Consider the following 24,591-nt stretch of genomic DNA (forward strand, 5'->3'; position numbering starts at 1 on the left):
GAGCCTATTATACAGAGTGAAGTAAGCCAGAAAGAAAAACACCAATACAGTATACTAACGCATATATATGGAATTTAGAAAGATGGTAATGATAACCCTGTATAAGAGCCAGCAAAAGAGACACAGATGTATAGAACAGTCTTATGGACTCTGTGGGAGAGGGAGAGGGTGGGATGATTTGAGAGAATGGCATTGAAACAAGTATAATATCATATATGAAACGAATCACCAGTCCAGGTTAGATGCATGATACAGGATGCCTGGGGCTAGTGCACTGGGATGACCCAGAGCGAAGGTAGGGGAGGGAGGTGGGACAGGGGTCCAGAGTGGAAACACGTATATACCTGTGGTGGATTTATGTTGATGTATGGCAAAATCAATACAATATTGTAAAGTAATTAGCATGCAATTAAATAAATTTATATTTTAAAAAAAGAGTCTTCTCCAACACCACAGTTCAGAAGCATCAATTCTTCAGCACTCAGCTTTCTTCACAGTCCAACTCTCACATCCATACATGACCACTGGAAAAAACATAGCCTTGACTAGATGGACCTTTGTTGGCAAAGTAATGTCTCTGCTTTTCAATATGCTATCTAGGTTGGTCATAACTCTCCTTCCAAGGAATAAGCATCTTTTAATTTCGTGGCTGCAATCACCATCTACAGTGATTTTGGAGCCCAAAAAAATAAAGTCTGACACTGTTTCCACTGTTTCCCCATCTATTTGCCATGAAGTGATGGGACCAGATGCCATAATCTTCGTTTGCTGAATGTTGAGCTTTAAGCCAATTTTTTCACTCTCCTCTGTCCTTTCATCAAGAGGCTCTTTAGTTCCTCTTCACTGTCTGCCTGCCATAAGGGTGATGTCATCTGCATATCTGAGGTTATTGATATTTCTCCCAGAAATCTTGATTCCAGCTTGTGCTTCTTCCAGCCCAGAGTTTCTCATGATGTACTCTGCATAGAAGTTAAATAAGCAGGGTGATAATATACAGCCCTGATGTACTCCTTTTCCTATTTGGAAGCAGTCTGTTGTTCCATGTCCAGTTCTAACTGTTGCTCCCTGACCTGCATACAGGTTTTTTAAGAGGCAGGTCAGGTGGTCTGGTATTCCCATCTCTTTCAGAATTTTCCACAGTTTATTGTGATCCACACAGTCAAAGGCTTTGGCATAGTCAATAAAGCAGAAGTATATGTTTTTCTGGAACTCTCTTGCTTTTTCGATGATCCAGCAGATGTTGGCAATTTGATCTCTGATTCCTCTGCCTTTTCTAAAACAAGCCTGAACATCTGAAAGTTCACGGTTCATGTACTGCTGAAGCCTGGCTTGGAGAATTTTGAGCACTACTTTACTAGCATGTGAGACAAGTGCAATTGTGCGGTAGTTTGAGCATTCTTTGGCATTGCCTTTCTTTGGGAGTGGAATGAAACCGACCTTTTCCAGTCCTGTGGCCACCGCTGAGTTTTCCAAATTTGCTGGCATATTGAGTGCAGCACTTTCACAGCATCATCTTTCAGGATTTGAAATAGCTCAACTGGAATTCCATCACCTCCACTAGCTTTGTTCATAGTGATGCTTTCTAAGGCCCACTTGACTTCACATTCCAGGATTTCTGGCTCTAATTGAATGATCACACCATCGTGATTATCTGGGTCATGAAGATCTTTTTTGTACAGTTCTGTGTATTCTTGCCACCTCTTCTTGCCACTTCTGCTTCTGTTAGGTCCATACCATTTCTGTCCTTTATTGAGCACATCTTTGCCTGAAATGTTCCCTTGGTATCTTTGATTTTCTTGAAGAGATCTCTAGTCTTTCCCATTCTGTTATTTTCCTCTATTTCTTTGCATTGATCGCCAAAGGCTTTCTTATCTCTCCTTGCTATTCTTTGGAACTCTGCATTCAGATGCTTATATCTTTCCTTTTCTCCTTTGCTTTTTGCTTCTCTTCTTTTCACAGCTATACGTAAGACCTCCCCAGACAGCCATTTTGCTTGTTTGCATTTCTTTTCCATGGGAATGGTCTTGATCCCTGTCTCCTGTACAATGTCACGAACCTCCGTCCATAGTTCATCAGGCAGTCTATCTATCAGATCTAGTCCCTTAAATCTATTTCTCACTTCCACTGTATAATCATAAGGGATTTGATTTAGGTCATACCTGAATGGTGTAGTGGTTTTCCCTACTTTCTTCAATTTAAGTCTGAATTTGGCAAGAAGGAGTTCATGATCTGAGCCATAGTCAGCTCCCAGCCTTGTTTTTGCTGACTGTATAGAGCTTCTCCATCTTTGGCTGCAAAGAATATATTCCTATATTGTAATTATTTTTTTAAGTAGGTTAAATTAAGATTTTAGTTAGAGTTTCAATATCAAACTCTCAAAAATTAATAGAATGAATATACAGAGAAGGAAACGGATATAGTAGACCTGAAAGGCACTGTGAACCAATTCAATATAGTTGAAATTTATACAGTTTTCACCCACATTTTTCACAGTAGCATACAAATTCTATTCAAGTCCCTATAGACTGTAAACTAGGAGACCCTGGAATATATCTAGGGACATAAAGCAAGGTGAAAATTTTCATGGTTTAAAGGTATTGAAATCATACAAAGTCTGTTCTCTTATCACTGTGAAATTATGTTAGAAATCAATATTAAAAGATATTTGAAAATAACCCACATATTTTCAAGTGCAATGTGACATTTACCAAGAGAGATATTCGACTTAGCCATCGAAAGCCTCAATAAGTCAGACTGAAAAAAGCACCAAGGGTGATTGCAATGAAGAAAACATTTAAATAAGAAATTAGAATCAAAATGAGAAATTAATATTAAAGATACCTTAAATAAAATCCCTTGTATTTAGAAATTAAATGTCCGCTTTTAAATGATGGGTGTATCTAAGAGGCCATAACAAGGAAAATTAAAAATTATTTGTAATAGAATAAAGAGGAAAAGAGAATTTGACAGAATTTGTTCATGCAGCTGAAGCTGCTCAATGCAATTAAATACAATATAGGCCTAGAATAAGGTATGAAAACAAATAATGGACAGTATCATAAAATTTTGTGAAATTTGAACAAAATCTGTACTTCAGCTAATAATATTGTATCATTTGTTAATTTCCTGTTTTTTTAACAGCAAAGTATTTCTTTATATTCTCAAAATTAGTATTTTCAAGCCTTATGCAAGTTTTTTTTTAATCACTAAAATAATAAATTTTCAAATGTTAACAGTAAAGCTAGATGTCAAAATACATGGACCTATAAAGCTTTGAAAGAATATAAATTAGAAATCTAACATTCTATACATACTAAGTCAAACAAGTGGGATCAAAATGTCATAAATTTTTTTACCTAGGCAAAATTCATAAATTTTCTAAACTATATATATTATGCATGCTATATATATGGATATATGTATGTATGTAAAAGCTTTCCTACTACCCTTGATAAAGGCTTGAGAAAGAACAACAACATCAAAAAGAGACAGAGAAATTGAAAAACAAACTAAATGAAATGGGAGCACTGAATATGAAATAGAAAAAGTGAAACAAATTAGATAAAAGTAAAAGATCATCATATAGTCCACTTGTTTTTAAACATGCTTGCTTATTAGAAACACATCTGGTGTTTTGTAGAAGAGCAGTAGTACCTAGACATTTGTATTTTTCAAAATATTTCAAGATAATCCTGATATGCATCTGGACTTTAAAAAGTGATTACAAGTTTTTCTATTAAATGGTAGTTTTAGTGAAATAGAATTGTATTATTTTCTGTTGACCAATCATGATACAATGATATTAAGTGAATAATAGTTGCATAATCACAATAGTAAAGATGTTTATCAGTTTTCACAATCAATAGCCAGACCAAAACAAAAAAATAGAAGATAATTACAATTGCAAGCCATAATGGAAACATGATTAATCTAACAGAATAAAATAATTACATACAATTTGGGGGGTGAAATAGAGTGATGTGGTATGTGGAAGTACATACATGCACATGTTTTCATCTGCCCAGCCAATTCGTCTTTTGGTTGGTGCATTTAATCCATTTACAATTATGGTGATTATCAATATGTATAATCCCACTAACATTTTCTTAACTGCTTTGGGTTTATTTTGTGTAGGTCTTTTCCTTCTCTTGTGTTTCCTGCCTAGAGAAGTTCCTTTAGTATTTGTTGTAAAGCTGGTTGGGTGGAGCTGAATTCTCTTAACATTTGCTTGTCTGGAAAGATTTTAATTTCTCCACCAAACCTAAACACGAGTCTTGCTGGGTAGAGTATTCTTGGTTGTAGTTCTTCCCTTTCTTCACTTTAAATATATCGTGCCATTTTCTTCTGGTTTGTAGAGTTTCTGTTGGAAATCATATTTACTTTTCATCCTATAATAAATGAAATGGTTTATAATTTTGCTTTAAATTATTTGCTACTAGTATTTAAAAATATAGTTTGTTTTTTAAACTTTTATTCTAAAACCTTGCTAAATCTGTTTCAGTGTTGTATGGATTGTTAGCATTTTATATATACTCAATCATTTCATCTGTTAATAATCTATTAACAAATAGTGGCTTATTAATAGTGAGCACCACTGAAGTGATGCTTTTGAACTGTAGTGTTGGAAAAAACTCTTGAGAGTCCCTTGGACTGCAGGGAGATCCAACCAGTCCATCCTAAAAGAAATTAATCCTTAATATTCATTGGAAAGACTGATGCTGAAGCTGAAACTCCAATCCTTTGGCCACGTGACACGAAGAACTGACTCATTTGAAAAGACCCCAAAGCTGGGAAAGATTGGAGGCAGGAGGAGAAGGGGATGACAGAGGATGAGATGGTTGGATGGCATCACCGACTCAATGGACATGAGTTCGAGTAAACTCTGGGAGTTGGTGATGGACAGGGAGGCCTGGCATGCTACAGTCATTGGGGTGGCAAAGAGTCGGACACGACTGAGTGACTGAACTGAAATAGCGGTTTAATTGTCCCTTTCCAACCCGAATATCTTTTGTTTATTTCATTTTTAAAAGTGCATTTCCCATTCACTCAGTGAACGACACCTTGATTGCTTCCAGGTTTTGGCAGTTATAACTAAAGCTGCTATAAATGACCATGCACCAGTTTTTTGTGGATATACATTTTTAGTTCATGTGGGTAAATATCAAGATGTGCAACTGCTGGACTGTATGGTAAGAGGATGTTTAGTTTTGTAAGAAGCTGCTTGTCTTCCTAAGTGGCTGTACCATTTTGAATTCCCACCAGCAATGAATGAGAATTCCTGTTACTATACATCCATGCTGGAATTTGCTGCTGTCAATGTTTTGGATTTTCTCCATCTCATTAGGTATGCAATGGCATCTCATTGTTGTTTTAATTTGCAGTTCTGAAGTGATTATGATATCATTTTATCCCAAAAGAAAGTGAAAGTGAAGTCACTCAGTCGTGTCCGACTCTTTGCGACCCCATGGACTGTAGCCTACAACGCTTCTCCGTCCATGGGATTTTCCAGGCACGAGTACTGGAGTGGGTTGCCATTTCCTTCTCCAGAGGATCTTCCCAACCCAGGGATCAAACCTGGCTCTCCCACATTATAGGCAGATGCTTTACCATCTGAGCCACCCAAATCCAACGTCATCTGGATTTTCTCTTCTGTTGTCCTTTAGGAGTTTTAGAATTTTGCATTTTCTATATAGTTTTTATATAGAAAATCCTAAAGGCTCCACTAAAAAACTATTAGAACTTATCAATGAATTTAGTAAAGTTGAAGGATACAAAGTCAACTTAAAAAAGACAGTTGCATTTTTATACACTAACAATGAACTATTTGAAAAAGAAATAAAACAATCATGCTTGCAATAGAAAAACAGTAAAATACTTAGGAAGAGATCTCTCCAAGGATGTGAATATTTCTACACTGAAAACTCCAAAACTGTGGTAAAATAAATTGAAGGAGACAAACAAATGGAAAGCTTGTTCATGGACCAGAAGAACTGATATAGTTAAAGTGTCCATACTACATAATGCCGTCCACAGTTTCTTTTCAATGCATTGAAATATTCCAGTCACATTTTCCATGGAAACAGAAAAAAGCCCTAGAATTTGTATAAAACGAATAAAAAACAAAAGACACAACATCGTGAAACAGTTATTAACCAATTTAAAAAATAAGTTTAAAGAAAGATAATATCAGGAAAAAAAGGATGCTGACTACCCATAGCAATCCTGAGGGGAAAAAAAAAGACAAATAATTGTGGCAAGTCAATTCAATGGAGGAAACAATAGCCCCTTTTCATGAACCGTGCTGGGAAAACTAGATAGCCACAGACAAAAGAAGAGAAACCCCTACTTTTCACTATATATAAAAATTTGGTCAAAATGGATCAAAAACGTAAATATAAGTGTTAAATCTATAAAAATCTTACAAGAAAGCAGTTATAAGTCTGTTATTGAGTCCTAGCTCACTCTGCTTGCAGCATGACAAGCCAGTAAATCTAAGAAATTTGTTGAGGCAAAGAACAACAACTTTATTCAGAAAGCCAGAAGACTGAGAAGATGGCAGACTAATATCTCAAAATAATAATTTTATTTGGGGTCTGGATGCCAGGTTCTTTTATAAAACAGAGCAGGGGAGGAGCTAAGGAAGTAAAGAAAAAAGGCCATTTTCCTTGCAACTGTCTCCTGGAATGGTCAGCCTCCAGGAAGGGATGGTGTTCAGGCAGAGGGGCAGGGTTCCTTGAGGCAGGCCATTATCTGTAGACAGTATCCTTTTAGTAAACAAAAGCAATGGGAAGAAAAGTAAAAAAATTAGGCATGATACCAAAGCACAAACAAAACAACATAAAATTAGATAAATTCAACCTTATTAAAAGTGAAAACTTTTCTACTTAAAAGCACATTATCAAGAAAGTGAAGAGACAGTCCCTTGAATAGGAGAAAATATTTTCAAATTACCTATCATCTGCTAAAGGTCTAGTATCTAGAATATATTAATAACCATTATGATTCAACAACTAAAACAAATAGCTCAGTTAAAACTATATGATTCCATTTGTGGGGCATTTTGGAAAAGGCAAACTGCTGGATCATGGAAAAAGCAAGAGAGTTCCAGAAAAACATCTATTTCTGCTTTATTGACTATGCCAAAGCTGTTGACTGTGCAGATCACAATAAACTGTGGAAAATTCTGAAAGAGATGGGAATACCAGACCACCTGACCTGCCTCTTGAGAAACCTATATGCAGGTCAAGAAGCAACAGTTAGAACTGGACATGGAACAACAGACTGGTTCCAAATAGGAAAAGGAGTACATCAAGGCTGTATATTGTCACCCTGCTTATTTAACTTCTATGCCGAGTACATCATGAGAAACGCTGGACTGGAAGAAACACAAGCTGGAATCAAGATTTCTGGGAGAAATATCAATAACCTCAGATATGCAGATGACACCACCCTTATGACAGAAAGTGAAGAGGAACTAAAGAGCCTCTTGACGAAAGTGAAAGAGGAGAGTGAAAAAGTTGGCTTAAAGCTCAACATTCAGAAAACGTAGATCATGGCATCTGGTCCCATCACTTCATGGGAAATAGATGGGGAAACAGTGGAAACACTGTCAGACTTTATCTTTTTGGGCTCCAAAATCACTGCAGATGGTGATTGCAGCCATGAAATTAAGAGATGCTTACTTCTTGGAAGAAAAGTTATGACCAACCTAGATAGCATATTCAAAAGCAGAGACATTACTTTGCCAACACAGGTCCATCTAGTCACGGCTATGGTTTTTCCAGTAGTCATGTATGGATGTGATAGTTGGGCTGTGAAGAAAGCTGAGCGCCAAAGAAATGATTCTTTTGAACTGTGGTCTTGGAGAAGACTCTTGAGAGTCCCTTGGATTGCCAGGAGATCCAACCAGTCCATTCTGAAGGAGATCAGCCCTGGGATTTCTTTGGAAGGAATGATGCTAAAGCTGAAACTCCAGTACTTTGGCCACCTCATGCGAAGAGTTGACTCATTGGAAAAGACTCTGATACTGGGAGGGATTGGGGGCAAGAGGAGAAGGGGTCGACAGAGGATGAGATGGCTGGATGGCATCACTGACTCGATGGATGTGAGTCTGAGTGAACTCCGGGAGTTGGTGATGGACAGGGAGACCTGGTGTGCTGTGATTCATGGGGTTGCAAAGAGTCGGACACGACTGAGCAACTGAACTGAACTGAAGCATAGAAAACAGATAAAAGGCTCCCAGGGTTAGTGGAAATAGTTGACTAGGAAGGGGAACCTGGGTGTGTTTTGGTAGGATGATGGAACTCAATATCTTAACTGCTAAGACACTTCAGTTGTGTGCAATTCTTTGTGATCCTATGGGCCATAGCCCACCAGGCTCCTCTGTCTATGGGATTCTCCAGGCAAGAATACTGTAGTAGGCTGCTGTGTCCTCCTCCAGGAGATCTTCCCAACCCAGGAATCAAACCTGGTCTCTTACGTCTCCTGCGTTGGCAGGCAGGTTTTTGACCACTAGCACTACCTGGGAAGCCCCTCACACAGCTGAGGTGCATATCAAGGGAATGATTTCAGTGAGCCCAGACTTTTGCATCTTCCCTTATATAGAAAAGAACTAAATTCCTTATCTCGAGGTACCTGTTTTGTTTTGTTTTTTTAATCAACAGTAATCTTTGAGGTTCCTGACTACCTACCCTTAGTTGCAAAACTTCTATATACCCTGGCTCCTCCACTCGCTTCCTTGGAGGAGTTTCTCAGAACTATCTGGAAATCTGCCTCCTGGGTTGCAGTCCTCATTTTGCCTCAAATAAAGCTTAACTCCAAACATTGTACAAATATTTTTCAACATTTAAAGCCAATAAAAATATAATTTAGTTGAAAATGGTATCTTACCTTTGCATATTGCTATTGGATTTTATTCAGTTTTTGGAAATGATGGATTATCTTACAATTTATAAGATGTATATTTAAAATTTTTTGTGCATAAAAAACATATTCAACCTGACTGCAATTCAGTTGCTCATATATGCAGTAAAAATTTTCAGAATCTGTTTTTACAGAGTACATTAAGGACACAAAATATAGCAGATGTTTATTAATGCTTAATTTCATAACAATTTTATTTATACTGTCAGTTACACAGATGTAAATATTCAAAAAGAATCCACTAGTCTGCTAGAACACAGTATGCCATGTAGCAGTATATTATACAAAGATTCATATAAACCTTAACATTCAACATTCAAAACATTCAAAAAATTTTGGGGCTCCAAAATCACTGCAGATGGTGACTGCAGCCATGAAATTAAAAGATGCTTGCTCTTTGGAAGAAAAGTTATGACCAACCTAGACAGCATATTAAAAAGTAGAAACATTACTTTGTCAACAAAGGTCTGTCTCGTCAAAGCTATGGTTTTTCCACTAGTCGTGTATGGATGTGAGAGTTGGACTATAAGGAAAGCTGAGCACCAAAGAAGTGGTGCTTTTGAACTATGATGTTGGAGAAGACTCTTGAGAGTCCCTTGGACTGCAAGGAGATCCAACAAGTCCATCCTAAAGGAAATCAATCCTGAATATTCACTGGAAGGGCTGATGCTGAAGCTGAAACTCCAATACTTTGGCCACCTGATGTGAAGATCTGACTCCTTGGAAAAGATCCCGATGCTGGGAAAGATAGAAGGCAGGATGAGACAGGGACAAAGGAGGATGAGATGGTTGGATGGCATCACTTAATCAATGGACATGAGTTTGAGCAAGCTCTGGGAGTTAGTGATGGACAGGGAGGCCTGGTGTGCTGCAGTCCATGGGGCTGCAGAGTCAGATATGACTGAGCAAATGAATTGAACTAACATTTATATAATGTCCTTGATGTCAAAGTAACACACTTGTTATATGACATTGAATAAAAAAGGAAGGCATAGAGTATTCACAAAAATCATATGTGAAAATATGCTTAAATGACAAAATATTCTGTAGTTATTAACTATTTTGTTTAGTGGGTATAATTGGTGATCACAGACAGAGTGCCTGATGAACTATGGATGGAGGTTCGTGATATTGTATAGGAGATGGGGGTCAGGACTATCCCCAAGAAAAGAAATGCAAAAAAGCAAAATGGCTGTCTGAGGAGGCCTTACAAATAGCTGTGAAAAGAAGGGAAGTGAAAAGCAAAGGAGAAAAGGAAAGATATACCCATTTAAATGCAGAGTTCCAAAGAGTAGCAAGGAGAGATAAGAAAGCCTTTCTCAGTGATCAGTGCAAAGAAATAGAGGGAAAAAATAGAATGGGAAAGACTAGAGATCTCTTCAAGAAAATTAGAGATACCAAGGGAACATTTCGTGCAAAGATAGGCTCAATAAAGGACAAAAATGATAGGGACCTAACAAAAGCAGAAGACATTAAGAAGAGGTGGCAAGAATACACAGAAGAACTGTACAAAAAAGATCTTCACGACCAAGATAATCATGATGGTGTGATCACTCATCTAGAGCCAGACATCCTGAAATGTGAAGTCAAGTGGGCCTTAGGAAGCATCAGTACAGAGCTAGTGGAGGTGATGGAATTCCAGTGGAGCGATTTCAAATCCTGAAAGATGATACTGTGAAAGTGCTGCACTCAATATGCCAGCAAATTTGGAAAACTGAGCAGTGGCCACAGGACTGGAAAAGGTCCGTTTTCATTCCAATCCCAAAGAAAGGCAATGCCAAAGAATGCTCAAACTACCGCACAATTGCACTCTTCTCACACGCTAGTAAAGTAATGCTCAAAATTCTCCAAGCCAGGCTTCAGCAATATGTGAACTGTGAACTTCTAGATGTTCAAGCTGGTTTTAGAAAAGGCAGAGGAACCAGAGATCAAATTGCCAACATCTGCTGGATCATGGAAAAAGCAAGAGAGTTCCAGAAAAACATATACTTCTGCTTTATTGACTATGCCAAAGCCACTGATTGTGTGGATCACAATAACCTGTGGGAAATTCTGAAAAAGATGGGAATACCAGACCACCTGACCTGCCTCTTAAAAAATCTGTATGCAGGTCAGGGAGCAACAGTTAGAACTGGACATGGATCAACAGACTGGTTCGAAATAAGAAAAGGAGTACATCAAGGCTGTATATTGTCACCCTGCTTATTTAATTTCTATGCAGAGTGCATCGTGAGAAATGCTGAGCTGGAAGAAGCACAAGCTGGAATCAAGATTGCCGGGAGAAATATCAATAACCTGAGATATGCAGATGACACCACCCTTATGGCAGACAGTGAAGAGGAACTAAAGAGCCTCTTGATGAAAATGAAAGTGGAGAGTGAAAAAGGTGGCTTAAAGCTCAACATTGAGAAAACGAAGATCATGGCATCTGGTCCCATCACTTCATGGGAAATAGATGGGGAAACAGTGGAAACTGTCAGACTTTATCTTTTTGGGCTCCAAAATCACTGCGGATGGTGATTGCAGCCATGAAATTAAACGATGCTTACTTCTTGGAAGGAAAGTTATGACCAACCTAGACAGCATATTAAAAAGCAGAGACATTACTTTGCCAACAAAGGTCCGTCTAGTCAAGGCTATGGTTTTTCCAGTGGTCATGTATGGATGTGAGAGTTGGACTGTAAAGAATGGTGAGCACTTAAGAATTGGTGCTTTTGAACTATGGTGTTGGAGAAGACTGTTGAGAGTCCTTGGACTGCAAGTAGATCCAACCAGTCCATCCTAAAGGTGATCAGTCCTGGGTGTTCATTGGAAGGACTGATGTTGAAGCTGAAACTCCAATACTTTGGCCACCTAATGCAAAGAGCTGACTCATCTGAAAAGACCCTGATGCTGGGAAAGATTGAGCGCAGGAGGAGAAGGGGATGACAGAGGATGAGATGGTTGGATGGCATCTCGATGGACATGGGTTTGAATAGACTCCAGGAGTTGGTGATGGAGAGGGAGGCCTGGCGTGCTTTGGTTCATGGGGTCACAAAGAGTCAGACACAACTGAGCAACTGAACTGAACTGAACTGAAAGTGTTCTTTGTTATTTTGTCTTTTAAAATCAGCAGACATTTTTAAAACACTAACCATAATTATTCAAATGCTAAATTAAGTAGAAACCAAACATTAAAATAATGTTAATTTTGTTTGATTTTTAAACACTTCTGAGGCACACTAGGAAAACAGCGGGAAAAGAAGAATCAAAGGAAAAGAGTCATATTTCAATCACTTAAGGAAGCATATGTAAACTAAAAATAATGGATAGGAAAAATGAGGAAATGTTTTAATAAGCATTACTTTCTCAGACAACTGAAAAATTTGAAATATCCTGCATGTTAATAATAGTCAAATGGCTAGGTGAATTATGGTTCTTCCATGAACTGGTTCATTTTATAACCAGCTGAAATTATGTTAAAAATATATTATAAATAATTATAAATATATGTATGTAAAATGTATGTAAAATATAAATAGATTTCACATAAATTATGTTTGTAGTCTATATGAAATAAAGTTTTGGATATGTAAGTTCAGTTCAGTCATTCAGTCGTGTCTGACTCTTTGTGATCCCATGGACTGCAGCACACCAGGCTTCCCTGTCCATCATATCTTTTTGCTTTTTCATACTGTTCATGAGGTTCTCACGGAGAAGGCAATGGTACCCCACTCCAGTACTCTTGCCTGGAAAATCCCATGGACTGAGGAGCCTGGTAGGCTGCAGTCCATGGGGTCGCTAAGAGTCGGACGTGACTGAGCGACTTCCCTTTCACTTTTCACTTTCACGCATTGGAGAACGAAATGGCAACCCACTCCAGTGTTCTTGCCTGGAGAATCCCAGGGACGGGGGAGCCTGGTGGGCTTCCGTCTATGGGGTCGCACAGAGTCAGACACGACTGAAGTGACTTAGCACATGAGGTTCTCAAGGCAATAATACTGAAATTGTTTGCCATTCCCTTCTCCAGTGTTTCATCAGAACTCTCCACCATGACCTGTCCAACTTGGGTGGCCATACACGGCATGGCTTGTAGTTTCATTGAGTTAGACATGTAAAAATAAGTGTAAAAATCAAAGAAAAAAAGGTGAACCACAGTGGCAAATGCAATATGTGTAACTTCTTTATGCATTTCATTATCTATGATCATTTATCTATCTCAGATGATATAATGGATACTTAGGAAGTAATATTTAGAGAATGCTGAGCCTGCTCTTGATTGGGAAATGAACAGTAAATAAAAAATTACATATGAGAAATGCTTTTTGAAAAGAGTATGGCTTTTTAAAATGCTTTTTGACAAGACTACTGGCTAAATTATAGTACATCTTCGTATAAAAACAATGGAAAGATGATAAAAATGCCTGCAGACGTGTACAGTTGGTTGTTTGTTTTTTTTTTTTACAGTTGGTTTTTAAAGAATTTTTTTGAGAGTTATATTTATTTGGCAGGAATTTTTAGGACTTCAAGCCTGAGGAAGCAGTGTGTCAAATAACCCTGAGAGAACTGCTCTGAGGAGGCAGGGTAGGAGGAAGCCAGGTTATATAGAAGTTTTGCAACCAAGGGCAGGTGGTCTGAATGACAAAAGATAATTGTTAATTTAAAAAACCCAGATATACCAAGTTAAGGAATTTAGTGCTTGTCTATATAGGAAGATGCAAGAGTCTGGGCTCACTGAAATCATTCCTTTGATATGCAGCTCAGTTATCTGCAGACACTATCCTGTGTTTTCATATCCTGAGTTTTCTCAGGGCTCATCGGCTCACCATCCTTGGTGGCTGCAATTGCTAATGACTAGAGATGTACAGTTTTAGCATGGGCATATGTCTACATTACTTTGCTAAGTGAGAAAGGTACATTCTGGAATAGTAAGTGGAATATAGTCCAAATTAAAAAAAAATATTTACCTGCACACAAATACACCATAGAAAACATATAGCAATCTTTTGCAAGATATTAGCAGTTATTATCTCCATTTGATAAGAAATAAGTAATTTTATACAGCTTTTATTTCTAATATATTGTCTGATGTGGAATGAGAGAGAATCTTCAAGAATGAGAGCTGTTTGGCTGTGTGAAATATTTCTCATGTGTCATGTAGAATGAATATTGACCATTGAATTTGGCAGGGTAGAGGTCACTATAACATGCGTGCAACATAAAGGGAAAATGATTGGTATGAGATTAAAAAATAGAAAAGTATCAAAACCTGAATATATAGAGAGCTCTTTCAGGTGTTTTTCTGTGATGGAAACAGTGAAAGAAGGAGAAGGAACAGAGGAGGAGGAAAAGGAGACAAGAAAGAGGAGGAGGAGCAAGAGGAGGAAAAGAAGGGATACAGAGGAAAAGCAATGGGGAAATATATGGATGCCAGTGGTTTTTGAGTGCTAGTTTCCCTCCATCCCTCCCTCTGAAACTTTCCTTTCCTTCCTTCCTTCCTTCTCTGTCCTTTCTCCCTCCCTCCTCTGAACCTGGCTTCCTCCCTCCCTTCCTTCTGATAGAAAAAGTAACAGAATGAATGTCGGTAGAGGTGAGCCTGTGAAAATTAAAACTTTGTGATAGAGCAAACAAAGGGAAGAATATACACAGCCATGCCCCAAAATAGATAGGAGGAATAAGAACTGCATAATTATGTCATGGCATGCAACAAACCAGGACAGGAAAGTATAATCTAGCGATTATCCATAATTTGTCTTTTTCCAAATACCTATCTAGACTAAGAATGAATTAAGAAGGTGAGCTGGTTTATTTTTCAGACTCTGAGTGAGAAATGTTGATAAAACAGTAGTTTTGCTTCCATTTCCAAAGTCATATCTTTTTTTGACACAAAACCTGAGATACCTGGTCCCGGATCTGTTTAGTTTTGATCCCATAAATGATGGGATCAGCATAGTAGGAGCCAGAATGCAAACATTGGCCAGTAAGACATGGACATGGGGTAAGATATGACGTGCAAATCGAGGAGTGAAAGCTGAGAAGATCCCAGGTCCATAAAAGAGTATGATGACACAGACATGGGAGCCACATGTATTGAGAGTTTTGTGGCGAGCATCTCGAGAAGGGATGCGGAAAACAGCAGGGAGAATAAGCATATATGATACAAATATTAGCACAACATCTAAGGTCACTGTTGACAATAGGACAAAAAATCCATACCAGAAGTTTACTCGTACGTCATCACAGGAAAATTTGGCCACGGCGATGTGCTCACAAACAGTGGTTGGAAAAATGTTACTTTTACAAAAAGTTAGCCTTTTCAGAAGAAATATTATTGGGAACATTGTACCATAACTTCTCAAAAAGATAGTCACACCGATTTTCCCTATCAGTGTATGTGTAAGAATAGTGGTGTATCTCAGCGGGTAGCATATGGCAATGTAGCGGCCAAATGCCATCACCAGCAAGATGCCTGACTCTGAGATGAAGGTGGAATGGATGAAGAAGAGTTGAGTGATGCAGCGATCCAGGGAGATCTCCCTCGCATTGAACCAGAAGATGGCCAAAGCCTGAGGGACTGTGCATGTGGAGAGGACAAGGTCTGCTCCGGACAGCATGCAGAGGAAGAGGTACATGGGTTCGTGGAGGCTGCGCTTGGTGAGGATAATGAAGATGAGCAGGCTGTTCCCAAGCAGGGCGATGACATAGGAAATGAAAAAGGGGATGGAGATCCACACATGCTGGTCCTCAAGGCCAGGGATGCCCACAAAGTAGAAGACTGTGTGGCTAACACCAGTACGGTTAAAGACAGTCATACCTGGAGCAGATGACTAGGACCTCACCCCCTGTTAACAGACACAATCAAAATTGCAGACTGTACTCAGAGTTCATGGCATCTATCTGATTCTTTTCCACAGTGAGTGAGCCAGGAACAATATAGGATGGGAAGATGAACAAGATATTATCTGTAAAATGAGGTAATAATCTCACAGAGAAAATGAATGTTTAAATAGTTAACTATATATGGTAAAGAAAGATAATAGTAGAACCAAGAAAAAATACTATGGGAACCAGATGGAATGAATAATTCAGTCTATTTGGCTATGGGATGTCATTGGATGGAGGTCAGTTAGGTGGGGAATGACATGAAGTCTTTTGGGAGTTTAAGGATAAGCTTCTGTCATAGAAATATTTAATGCATTTACATATTTTTAAAAGCATTAAGTATTTTAAACAGTTTGCAACCCTGTATGGTTGTGTGATCAATCACATCTACATGCAATGGTAAAAAGATAGAAGCAAAAGTATTTTGGCTGTGATTACAAGTTAAGGAGCTTGGATGCTATCCTGGGAGGAGTTAATTATTATGAGTTTTTAAATTGGAGAACATTAGATATCACTCTGCTTACTTAACACCAGACAAAGGTCTTAATATTTTCAAATGTCTGCTTTGGTTCCCCTAAACAGTTTACTCTTGATGCTGTAATTTTATTCCCTTCTCTAAAGTTTATACAATATCAGTAAATAACTTACTTACGTGCTTCAAACCCAGTCTTCATAGAATACAATGTGATGAATCAAGGAGGACTCTGAGAGCTGGGCATCAGGGAGCAGAGATTTTTATGCATTTGCCTGAAGACTCTGGGGAAGGCTGTTGCCCCAAGGGACCCAGTTTTAAAGCTGTATTTCTATCAACACCCTTTCCATTGTATCCACATGAGTAAAGTTATTATGGTTCTCTGTATCTGTCAAAACCAACCCCCCCTCCACAACTTTTCATCCTTGAATTGGGTGTACCTACATTATTTTCAATAAATGAGATATTTATGTCATTATGAAATGGAGCAGGATCATATGGTCCTTGCCCCTTCCCATGTCCTCTGCCTGCCTTTTGCCTGAGGGAAACCTTAATCAAAGAATACATTTAATCAGAGAAATGCTAAAACAAAGGAAAACTGTCTAAGGAGACTAATAATAATGCAGTCATCAAGCATAGTCAAGGACCTTCAGTTCTTTCTCAAGGGCTGTGGACAATCTGAGCCATATCCTGTGAGCTGTCTTAGAGATACTAAAACCCGAGGTGGAGAAATTACCTACATGATGAGCAGACTGTACCTAAGACATGAGCTTCCACAATTCTGAGAATTGACCTCAAAGGAATTGAAACTAATGGACCCCAGAACTGAAGATTAACTGTACCTAAAGCATTCAAGAAGATGCTGGTCAGACCATTGTGACTATGCTGTTTTTGCATGTAGTGCCACACCCCCACACCACCATGCCCTGCGCCTGCCTGTCTATGAATTCTCTCACCCCCTGCTTGTTCGTGGGGGGAGTTGGCCTTTGGACAGATATCTGCCACCCCTCTCCCCCAGTTGCTGGCATCTGAAATAAAGCAACTTTCCTTTCCATAACCTGGCCTGTTTACTGCCTTTTGAGCAGCGAGCAGCCAGACCCCACACACCATACACTCCTTTTGGTAACAATTACTTTAACTATTCCTGTTTCTATTTTAATGAGAATTAGTAAATATTAATCCTATCTTAATCAGCACAAAAAGACTATCAAATATTCAGGTTATTTTAAGATCACTTATTCCTAAGAGTTTTTCTTTGTAATTTTGACAAAATTAATATGAAATCTGTACCTTACTTTCATACCATTTTCTATTCTAGAAACTGAAATAATGAATTTTAATTGCTAATGTGAGATAATTTAATGGCCTTATTAAAATTTTCATGTCTTTTATGTACTTAAGTGTTAGGCTATAATGAAGAAATAATCTTGACCCTCCTGTTTTTTGGCTGCCTTCAAATCTATAATGAAGACTCAGTTACCACATTTCCCTGTATCTTTTTTTCTGGTAATATATCTCAACCTTCAACATATTCTCTGTTTTATCTTTATTAAATTATCCCAAGTAAGTAGTTATATTTATATTTGTAAAGAAGAGACTACTCTGTATGTGCATGTATAGGATTATAAATTCATAGATTTCAATTTAACATGGTGGATTGAGCTTATACAGGAAGACTCCACACCTACTTAACTTACAGAAATATTTGATAAAATATACATATTTTATTAAGTGCTTTTTAGATATTATTAAAACACATAAAAGCTACATTAATTATTTTTGTTGTTCAATTGCTCAATCTTGTGTGATTCTGCGACCTCATGGACTGCAGCACGCCAGGCTTTCCTGTCCTTCACTATCTCCCAGAATTTGTTCAAACTCATGTCCATTGAGTTGATGATGCCATCCAACCATCTTGTCCTCTACTGCCCCCTTCTCCCGCCCTCAATCTTTCCCAGAATCAGGGTCTTTTCCAATGTGTTGGATCTTTGCATCAGGTGGCCAAAGTATTGGAGCTTCAGCTTCAGCACCAGTCCTTCCAGTGAATATTCACAGTTGATTTCCTTCAGGATTGACTGCTTTGACCTCCTTGCTGTCCAAGGGACTTTCTAGAGTCTTCTCCAGCACCACAGTTCGAAAGCATCAGTCCTTCAGTGATCAGCCTTATTTACGGTCAAAATTATTAAAACACATAAAAGCTACATTAATAAATTATAAATTCCAGTAAAACTTTCATTTAGATTCAGCCACTATTAGTATTTGGCCACATTTCTCTACCTCTTTGCCTCCTCCCCAAACTCCCGCCCCCTCCGCTCCTGGCCCTGTCTCTCTCTCATTCTTAGTCTGATTTTTCTGTTGTGCCATTTAGCAAAATATGCAGTGTCATGACCCTATATTTAGCTGTAACTTCTTAAGGATAATCTTACATATATAGCAGTTCAAAGACCAAATCACAATATTTCACATTGATACAACACTATAATCCAAAATATAGAACATAGTCAAAAGTCACCAATTGTCCACAAATTCTTCTTCAGAGTGATTATTTTTTTTTATCAGATTTACATATCATATCAAATTGTCACATACTTACTTTCCTTCCCGAAGAAGGAGAGTCCAGTCAAGTGACATCCCAGGGACTGTCAATGTCCAGCCAAGTTTCAGAAACCTCTGCCATGGGTAAGTCTTTGGTGGACATCACACCATCCAAAGGGCTTTGTATGTCACAAATCTCTGGGCTCCACTCCCAGATTTTCTCATTTTGTGGTGTGGAGTCTAAAGTTGCCTTTTTCACATATTCCAAGTTGATGTTAATGCTCTGAGTCTGGGATTCACACTTTGACAAGGCTGAGTGTGTTTACTGAGATTGCAGTGTGACAATCACTATGTTGATGGAGACACAGAGATATAAAATATTTGGCTTTCTAAGTGGATGTTTTTCCTGCACCATTTTGAAGGGACGGGACTGTCCCTCCTTACTGTTTCGTGTTTCATTTATAATTTTAAAGTCTATATTCTGATGCTGGGAGGGATTGGGGGTAGGAGGAGAAGGGGACAACAGAGGATGAGATGGCTGGATGGCATCACTGACTCGATGGATGTGAGTCTGAGTGAACTCCGGGAGTTGGTGAAGGACAGGGAGGCCTGGCATGCTGCTTTTCATGGGATCACAAAGAGTCGGACACGACTGAGAGACTGATCTGATCTAATCTCTGATCTGATTCTTTGCTAGGTCAATGGTGCAAAGTAACCAAAGAAATGGAACAAAAAATTGCTATATTTCAGTATAGAGTGGTCAGACAGAGCTCTCCCTGAAGACATGGGAAAACCAGTGGAGGCTACTCCAATTCTTGGAGAATTATCATTCAAGAAAGGATGTGTAATGTTGTAACTCCTGCACACACTATCAGGAGGGGTGTTTTCTAGGAATCACTTTTTACACTGGTGAATCATTTTACTACTTATGGGTAAAACTATCTGTATCCTCTCATGATCGATAGTTACAATTCTAGAGTATCAATTATAGGAAAGAAAGAAAAACAACGCTTGTAATTTTATGTATAATTAAATTAAGTGTAAGCTTCAACATTGCAAACATGTTTTTCACATGCATGTTCTCAGGTCATTGGAGGGGGCTGGGGACAAGCTTGGGAGTAGTCTAGGTATTTTGCATTTTGCCTAAGATCAATAGTAGCCCCACCCACAATTGAACCCAAGGACTAAGTGGAGATTTCAAAACACACCCATGGGGTAGCCACACCCTTTTGGAAAATTAGATTTTTAGGTGATAATCACCAGATTGTTCTGATGCCTGGACTGATCCTCTGGTCAGAGCCCACTATTCAAATCCAATTACTCAAGAGTTAACCCAATTATCAATCAAAAGTTCCCCTCCCACCTGGGGTAGGTGACAATCTGTTCTTTGACACTAGATTAGTCTGAAGAACATGACCTAGGCTGACTTCTCCCTGGTTTCTGCCCTTAAGAGACTCTAAGACCACCCATCAGCCTGGAGTTCCAAGTGGCCAACATAATGTCATCCTCCACACTCAGGGTGGCTGTGGTCTGTATGAGCAACATGAGCAGGAGCATGGAAGCCCACAGCATCCTCAAGAAGAAAGGATTCAACGTCAGGTCTTTTGGAGTGGGATCCCGTGTGACACTGCCAGGACTGGCACCCAACCTCCCTGTGGTATATGATTTCTCCACCACATATGAGCAGATGCGCAAGGACCTTCTCTGCAAAAACAGAATGCACTACAGGAGCAATGGGGTGTTACAGATTTTGGGGAGAAATGAGAGAATCAAACCTGGCCCTGAAAGATTTCAAGAGTGCAGAGATCCCTTCGATGCCGTCTTCACCTGTACTGAGAGAGTGTATAAAGTGGTGGTGAAAAATCTGTGTGCTAGAGAACAGAAGACCTGGCAGCCTGTGTATGCGATCAACGTGGAAATAGAGGACACCATGGAGGCAGCCACACTTGGAGCTCTGATCATCTGTAAGCTCTGCCAGGGTCTCCAGCAGGAGGACGATATGCAAAGCAGTCTGCCTAAGCTGTTCCAGGGAGTGAAGAAGAAAACAGGCAAGAGCTTTCTGCACACTATCTGCTTCTACTGAAGATCTTGGCTGGATTCAGTTCCTTTGTTGGTAAGAACTTGTGCCTGGACTTTTGGGCTAGCTGGTATTTTCTGTGAGAAGAGTCTTCAAAGCCCTTTTAACTCAAAACCATCTGCATGATTTTTTTCAGGTATACCCCACCCAGGGCAGGAAGTGGAAGAGAACATCATTGCATGGCACAAGAAACATGGACTACCAGCAGACACCTGAATGCTTTCAATTGGATAGATGATGGTGTGGGTACTTAATCTGGAAGCTCACATGGCTCTGCAAGGAATTTAACATGAGGACTCCCTTTTCCCGATGGACAAGCCAAGGCTGATCACAGAGTGCCAGACAAGTGATGTGTTGGATATTCCAGCAATACAAAACAAACAAAAAACATTTTCTACTCCATTTATTTATAGTGATAAAATTTTCCTTTTGCTCTTTTGGAGTGGTATACAAATGTGAGTTCTTTTTTTTTTTTTTTTTTTAGTGAGTTAGGATTGTATTGAATGTTTGAACTTAGACCTATGTTGTTTTTAGGTTGTATGCTCTTTCACTGATGCTGACTTTCATAGAAACTCAGGATAGATAACTGGTGGCTTTTATTACTAAAACCCTGGCATGATCTGTTCAATGAAATAGTTCATTAAGGGAAATAAAATGAAATAAAACCTCTAATTTAAAGAAAATGTGTCTTCTCATTTGTGATAGGGGATGGACCTTACCAACTGAGCCTTTTGGTTTCTTATTGTTCAAGCTATATAAATTCCACAGTATATATTCCACCACATATAATACATATATTCCACCAGATATAATGGTCATCTGAGTTAAATTCATCAATTCCAGTCCATTTTAGTTCTTTGATTCCTAAAATGTCGATGTTCATTCTTGCCATCTGTTTGACCACTTCTAATTTATCTTGATTCGTGGACCTAACATTCTAGGTTCCTATGCAACATTGTTCTTTATAGCATCAGACTTTACTTCCATCACCAGTCACATCCACAACCGCACATTGTTTTCACTTTGGCTCTGTCTCTTCATCCTTTTGGAGAAGGAAATGGCAACACACTCGTATTCTTGCCTAGAGAATCCCGTGGACAGATGAGCCTGCTGGGCTGCTGTCCATAGGGTCGCACAGAGTCAGACATGACTGAAGAGACTTAGCATGCATGCATGCACTGGAGAAGGAAATGGCAACCCACTCCAGTATTCTTGCCTGGACAATCCCAGGGATGGGCTGCCATCTATGGGGTCACACAGAGTCAGACACAACTGATTTTCTCCACTGATCTCCACTAGCATATTGGGTACCTACTGACCTGGGGAGTTCATCTTTTGGTCTCCTATATTTTTGCCTTTTCATACTGTTCATGGGGCTCTCAAGGCAAGAATACTGAAGTGGTTTGCCATTCCCTTCTCCAGTGGACCACATTTTGTCAGAGTTCTCCACCATGATCTATCCATCTTGGGGGGCCCTATATGGCAGGGCTCATAGTTTCATTGAGTTAGCCAAGGCTGCAGTCCATGTGATCAGTTTGATTAGTTTTCCATGACTGTGGTTTCCATTCTGTCTGTCCTCTGATGGAGAAGGATAAGAGGCTTATGGAAGCTTCCTGTTGGGAGAGACTGACTGTGGGGGAAACTGGGTCTTGTTCTGTTGAGTGAGACCATGCTCAGTAAATCTTTAATCCAATTTTCTGTTGATGGGTGGGGCTATTTTCCCTTCCTGTTTTTTGACCTGAGATCAAACTATGGTGGAGGTAATGAAGATAATGGCAACTTCCTTCAAAAGGTCCCATGCACACACTGCCACACTCAGTGCTCCTGACTCTGCAGAGGGCCACAACTGATCCACACCTCCAGCAGACACTCTTGGACACTCACAGGCAAGTCAGGATCAGTCTCTGTGGGGTCACATCTCCTTTCTCCTGGGTCCTGGTGCACACAAAGCTTTGTTTGTGCCCTCCAAGAGTCTGTTTCCCCAGTCCTGTGTAAGTTCTGGCGGCTCTATGTTGGGGTTAATGGCGACCTCCTGCAATAGAGCTTATGCCATACCCAGGTCTGCTACACCCAGAGCCCCTGCCCCTGTGGCAGGCCACTTCAGGAGACAAACACTCAAAGGCAGGTCTGGCTCAGCCTCTATGGGTTCTCCTGGTTGCACAAGGTTCTGTTTGAGCCTTCCAAGTGTCTCTGGTGGGTATGGGATTTGAGTCTAAATGCAATTTTGCCCCTCCTACTGTCTTGTTCAGGGCTTCTCCCTTGCCCTTGGATGTGGGGTATCTTTTTTTGGTGGGATCCAACATTCTCCTGTAAATGGTTATTCAGCAGCGAGATTTTTGAGTTCTCACAGGAGAAGATGAGTGCAAGTGGGCCCAAAAGCTCATAGTCAACAAAAGAGTCTGAAATGTAGGACTTGGATGCAATCCCAAAAATGGCAGTGTGATCTCTGTTTGTTTCCAAGGCAAATCATTCAATATCACAGTGATCTAAGTCTATGCCTCAACCAGTAATGCTGAAGAAGCTGAAGTTGAACAATTCTATGAAGACCGACAAGACCTTCTAGAACTAACCCCAAAAGTTGTCCTTTTCATTATAGGGGACTGGAATGCAAAAGTAGGTAGTCAAGAGATACCTGGAGTAACAGGCAAATTTGGCCTTGGAGTACAAAATGAAGCAGGGCAAAGGTTAATAGAATTTTGCCAAGAGAACACACTGATCATAGCAAACATGCTCTTCCAACAACACAAGAAAAGACTCTACATATGCACATCACCAGATGGTCAAAACTGAAATCAGATTGATTGTATTCTTCACAGCCAATTATGGGGAAGCTCTATACAGTCGGCAAAAACAAGACTGGGAGCAGACTGTGGCTCAGATCATGAACTGCTGCTGCTGCTGCTGCTGCTAAGTTCCTTCAGTCGTGTCCGACTCTGGGCGACCCCATAGAAGGAAGACCACCAGGCCCCCCGTCCCTGGGATTCTCCAGGCAAGAACATGGGAGTGGGTTGCCATTTCCTTCTCCAATGCATGAAAGTGAAAAGTGAAAGGGAAGTCGCTCAGTCGTGTCTGACTCTTAGCGACCCCATGGACTACAGCCTACCAGGCTCCTCCATCCATGGGATTTTCCAGGCAAGAGTACTGGAGTGGGGTGTCATTGCCTTCTCTGAGATTATGAACTCCTTATTGTCAAATTCAGACTTAAATTGAAGTAGGAAAAGCCAATAGACCATTCTGGTATGACCTGAATCAAATCCCTTATGATTACACAGTGGAAGTGACAAATAGATTCAATGATTAGATATGATAGAGAGAGCACCTGAAGAATTATGGACAGAGGTTTGTGACATTGTACAGGAGGCAGTGATCAAGACCATTGCCAGGAAAAAGAAATGCAAAAGGGCAAAATGGTGTTCTGAGGAAGCCTTACAAATAACTGAGAAAAGAAGAGAAGCTGAAGGCAAAGGAGAAAAGGAAAGATATACCCATTTGAATGCAGAGTTCCAAAGAATAGCAAGGAGAGATAAGAAAGTCTTCCTCAGTTATCAATGCAAAGAAATAGAGGAAAACAATAAAATGGGAAAGACTAGAGATTTCTTCAAGAAAACTACAGATAACATTGGAATATTTCATGCAAAGTTGGGCACAATAAAGGACAGAAATGGTATGAACCTAACAGAAGCAGAAGATATTAAGACTTGGCAATAATACACAGAAGAACTAC

The 24,591-nt window shown here is 39.4% G+C and overlaps 1 protein-coding gene, 1 long non-coding RNA gene and 1 pseudogene across 2 annotated transcripts; 1 reads left to right on the plus strand and 2 right to left on the minus strand.

Moving 5' to 3' along the window:
- Positions 1-6,561: 6,561 nt before the first annotated feature.
- On the minus strand, positions 6,562-16,776 carry LOC129628248 (uncharacterized). Its single transcript, XR_008702748.1, has 2 exons — positions 16,436-16,776; positions 6,562-6,764 (listed from the first exon to the last, which is right to left on the minus strand). It is a non-coding gene; the product is annotated as an uncharacterized LOC129628248 (long non-coding RNA).
- LOC129628247 (olfactory receptor 52B4-like) lies at positions 14,770-15,713 on the minus strand (annotated as a pseudogene).
- Positions 16,777-20,168: 3,392 nt separating the features above from the next.
- LOC129628249 (RNA polymerase II subunit A C-terminal domain phosphatase SSU72 like protein 5-like) lies at positions 20,169-21,550 on the plus strand. The gene is made up of 2 exons (XM_055547665.1): positions 20,169-20,903; positions 21,004-21,550. The coding sequence occupies exon 1, from the start codon at positions 20,289-20,291 to the stop codon at positions 20,871-20,873; it is 585 nt and encodes a 194-aa protein (XP_055403640.1). The 5' UTR covers positions 20,169-20,288; the 3' UTR covers positions 20,874-20,903; positions 21,004-21,550.
- The last annotated feature ends 3,041 nt before the right edge of the window (positions 21,551-24,591 follow it).

Source organism: Bubalus kerabau, chromosome 15, assembly GCF_029407905.1.
Source record: "Bubalus kerabau isolate K-KA32 ecotype Philippines breed swamp buffalo chromosome 15, PCC_UOA_SB_1v2, whole genome shotgun sequence".
Taxonomy (NCBI): Eukaryota; Metazoa; Chordata; class Mammalia; order Artiodactyla; family Bovidae; genus Bubalus; species Bubalus kerabau.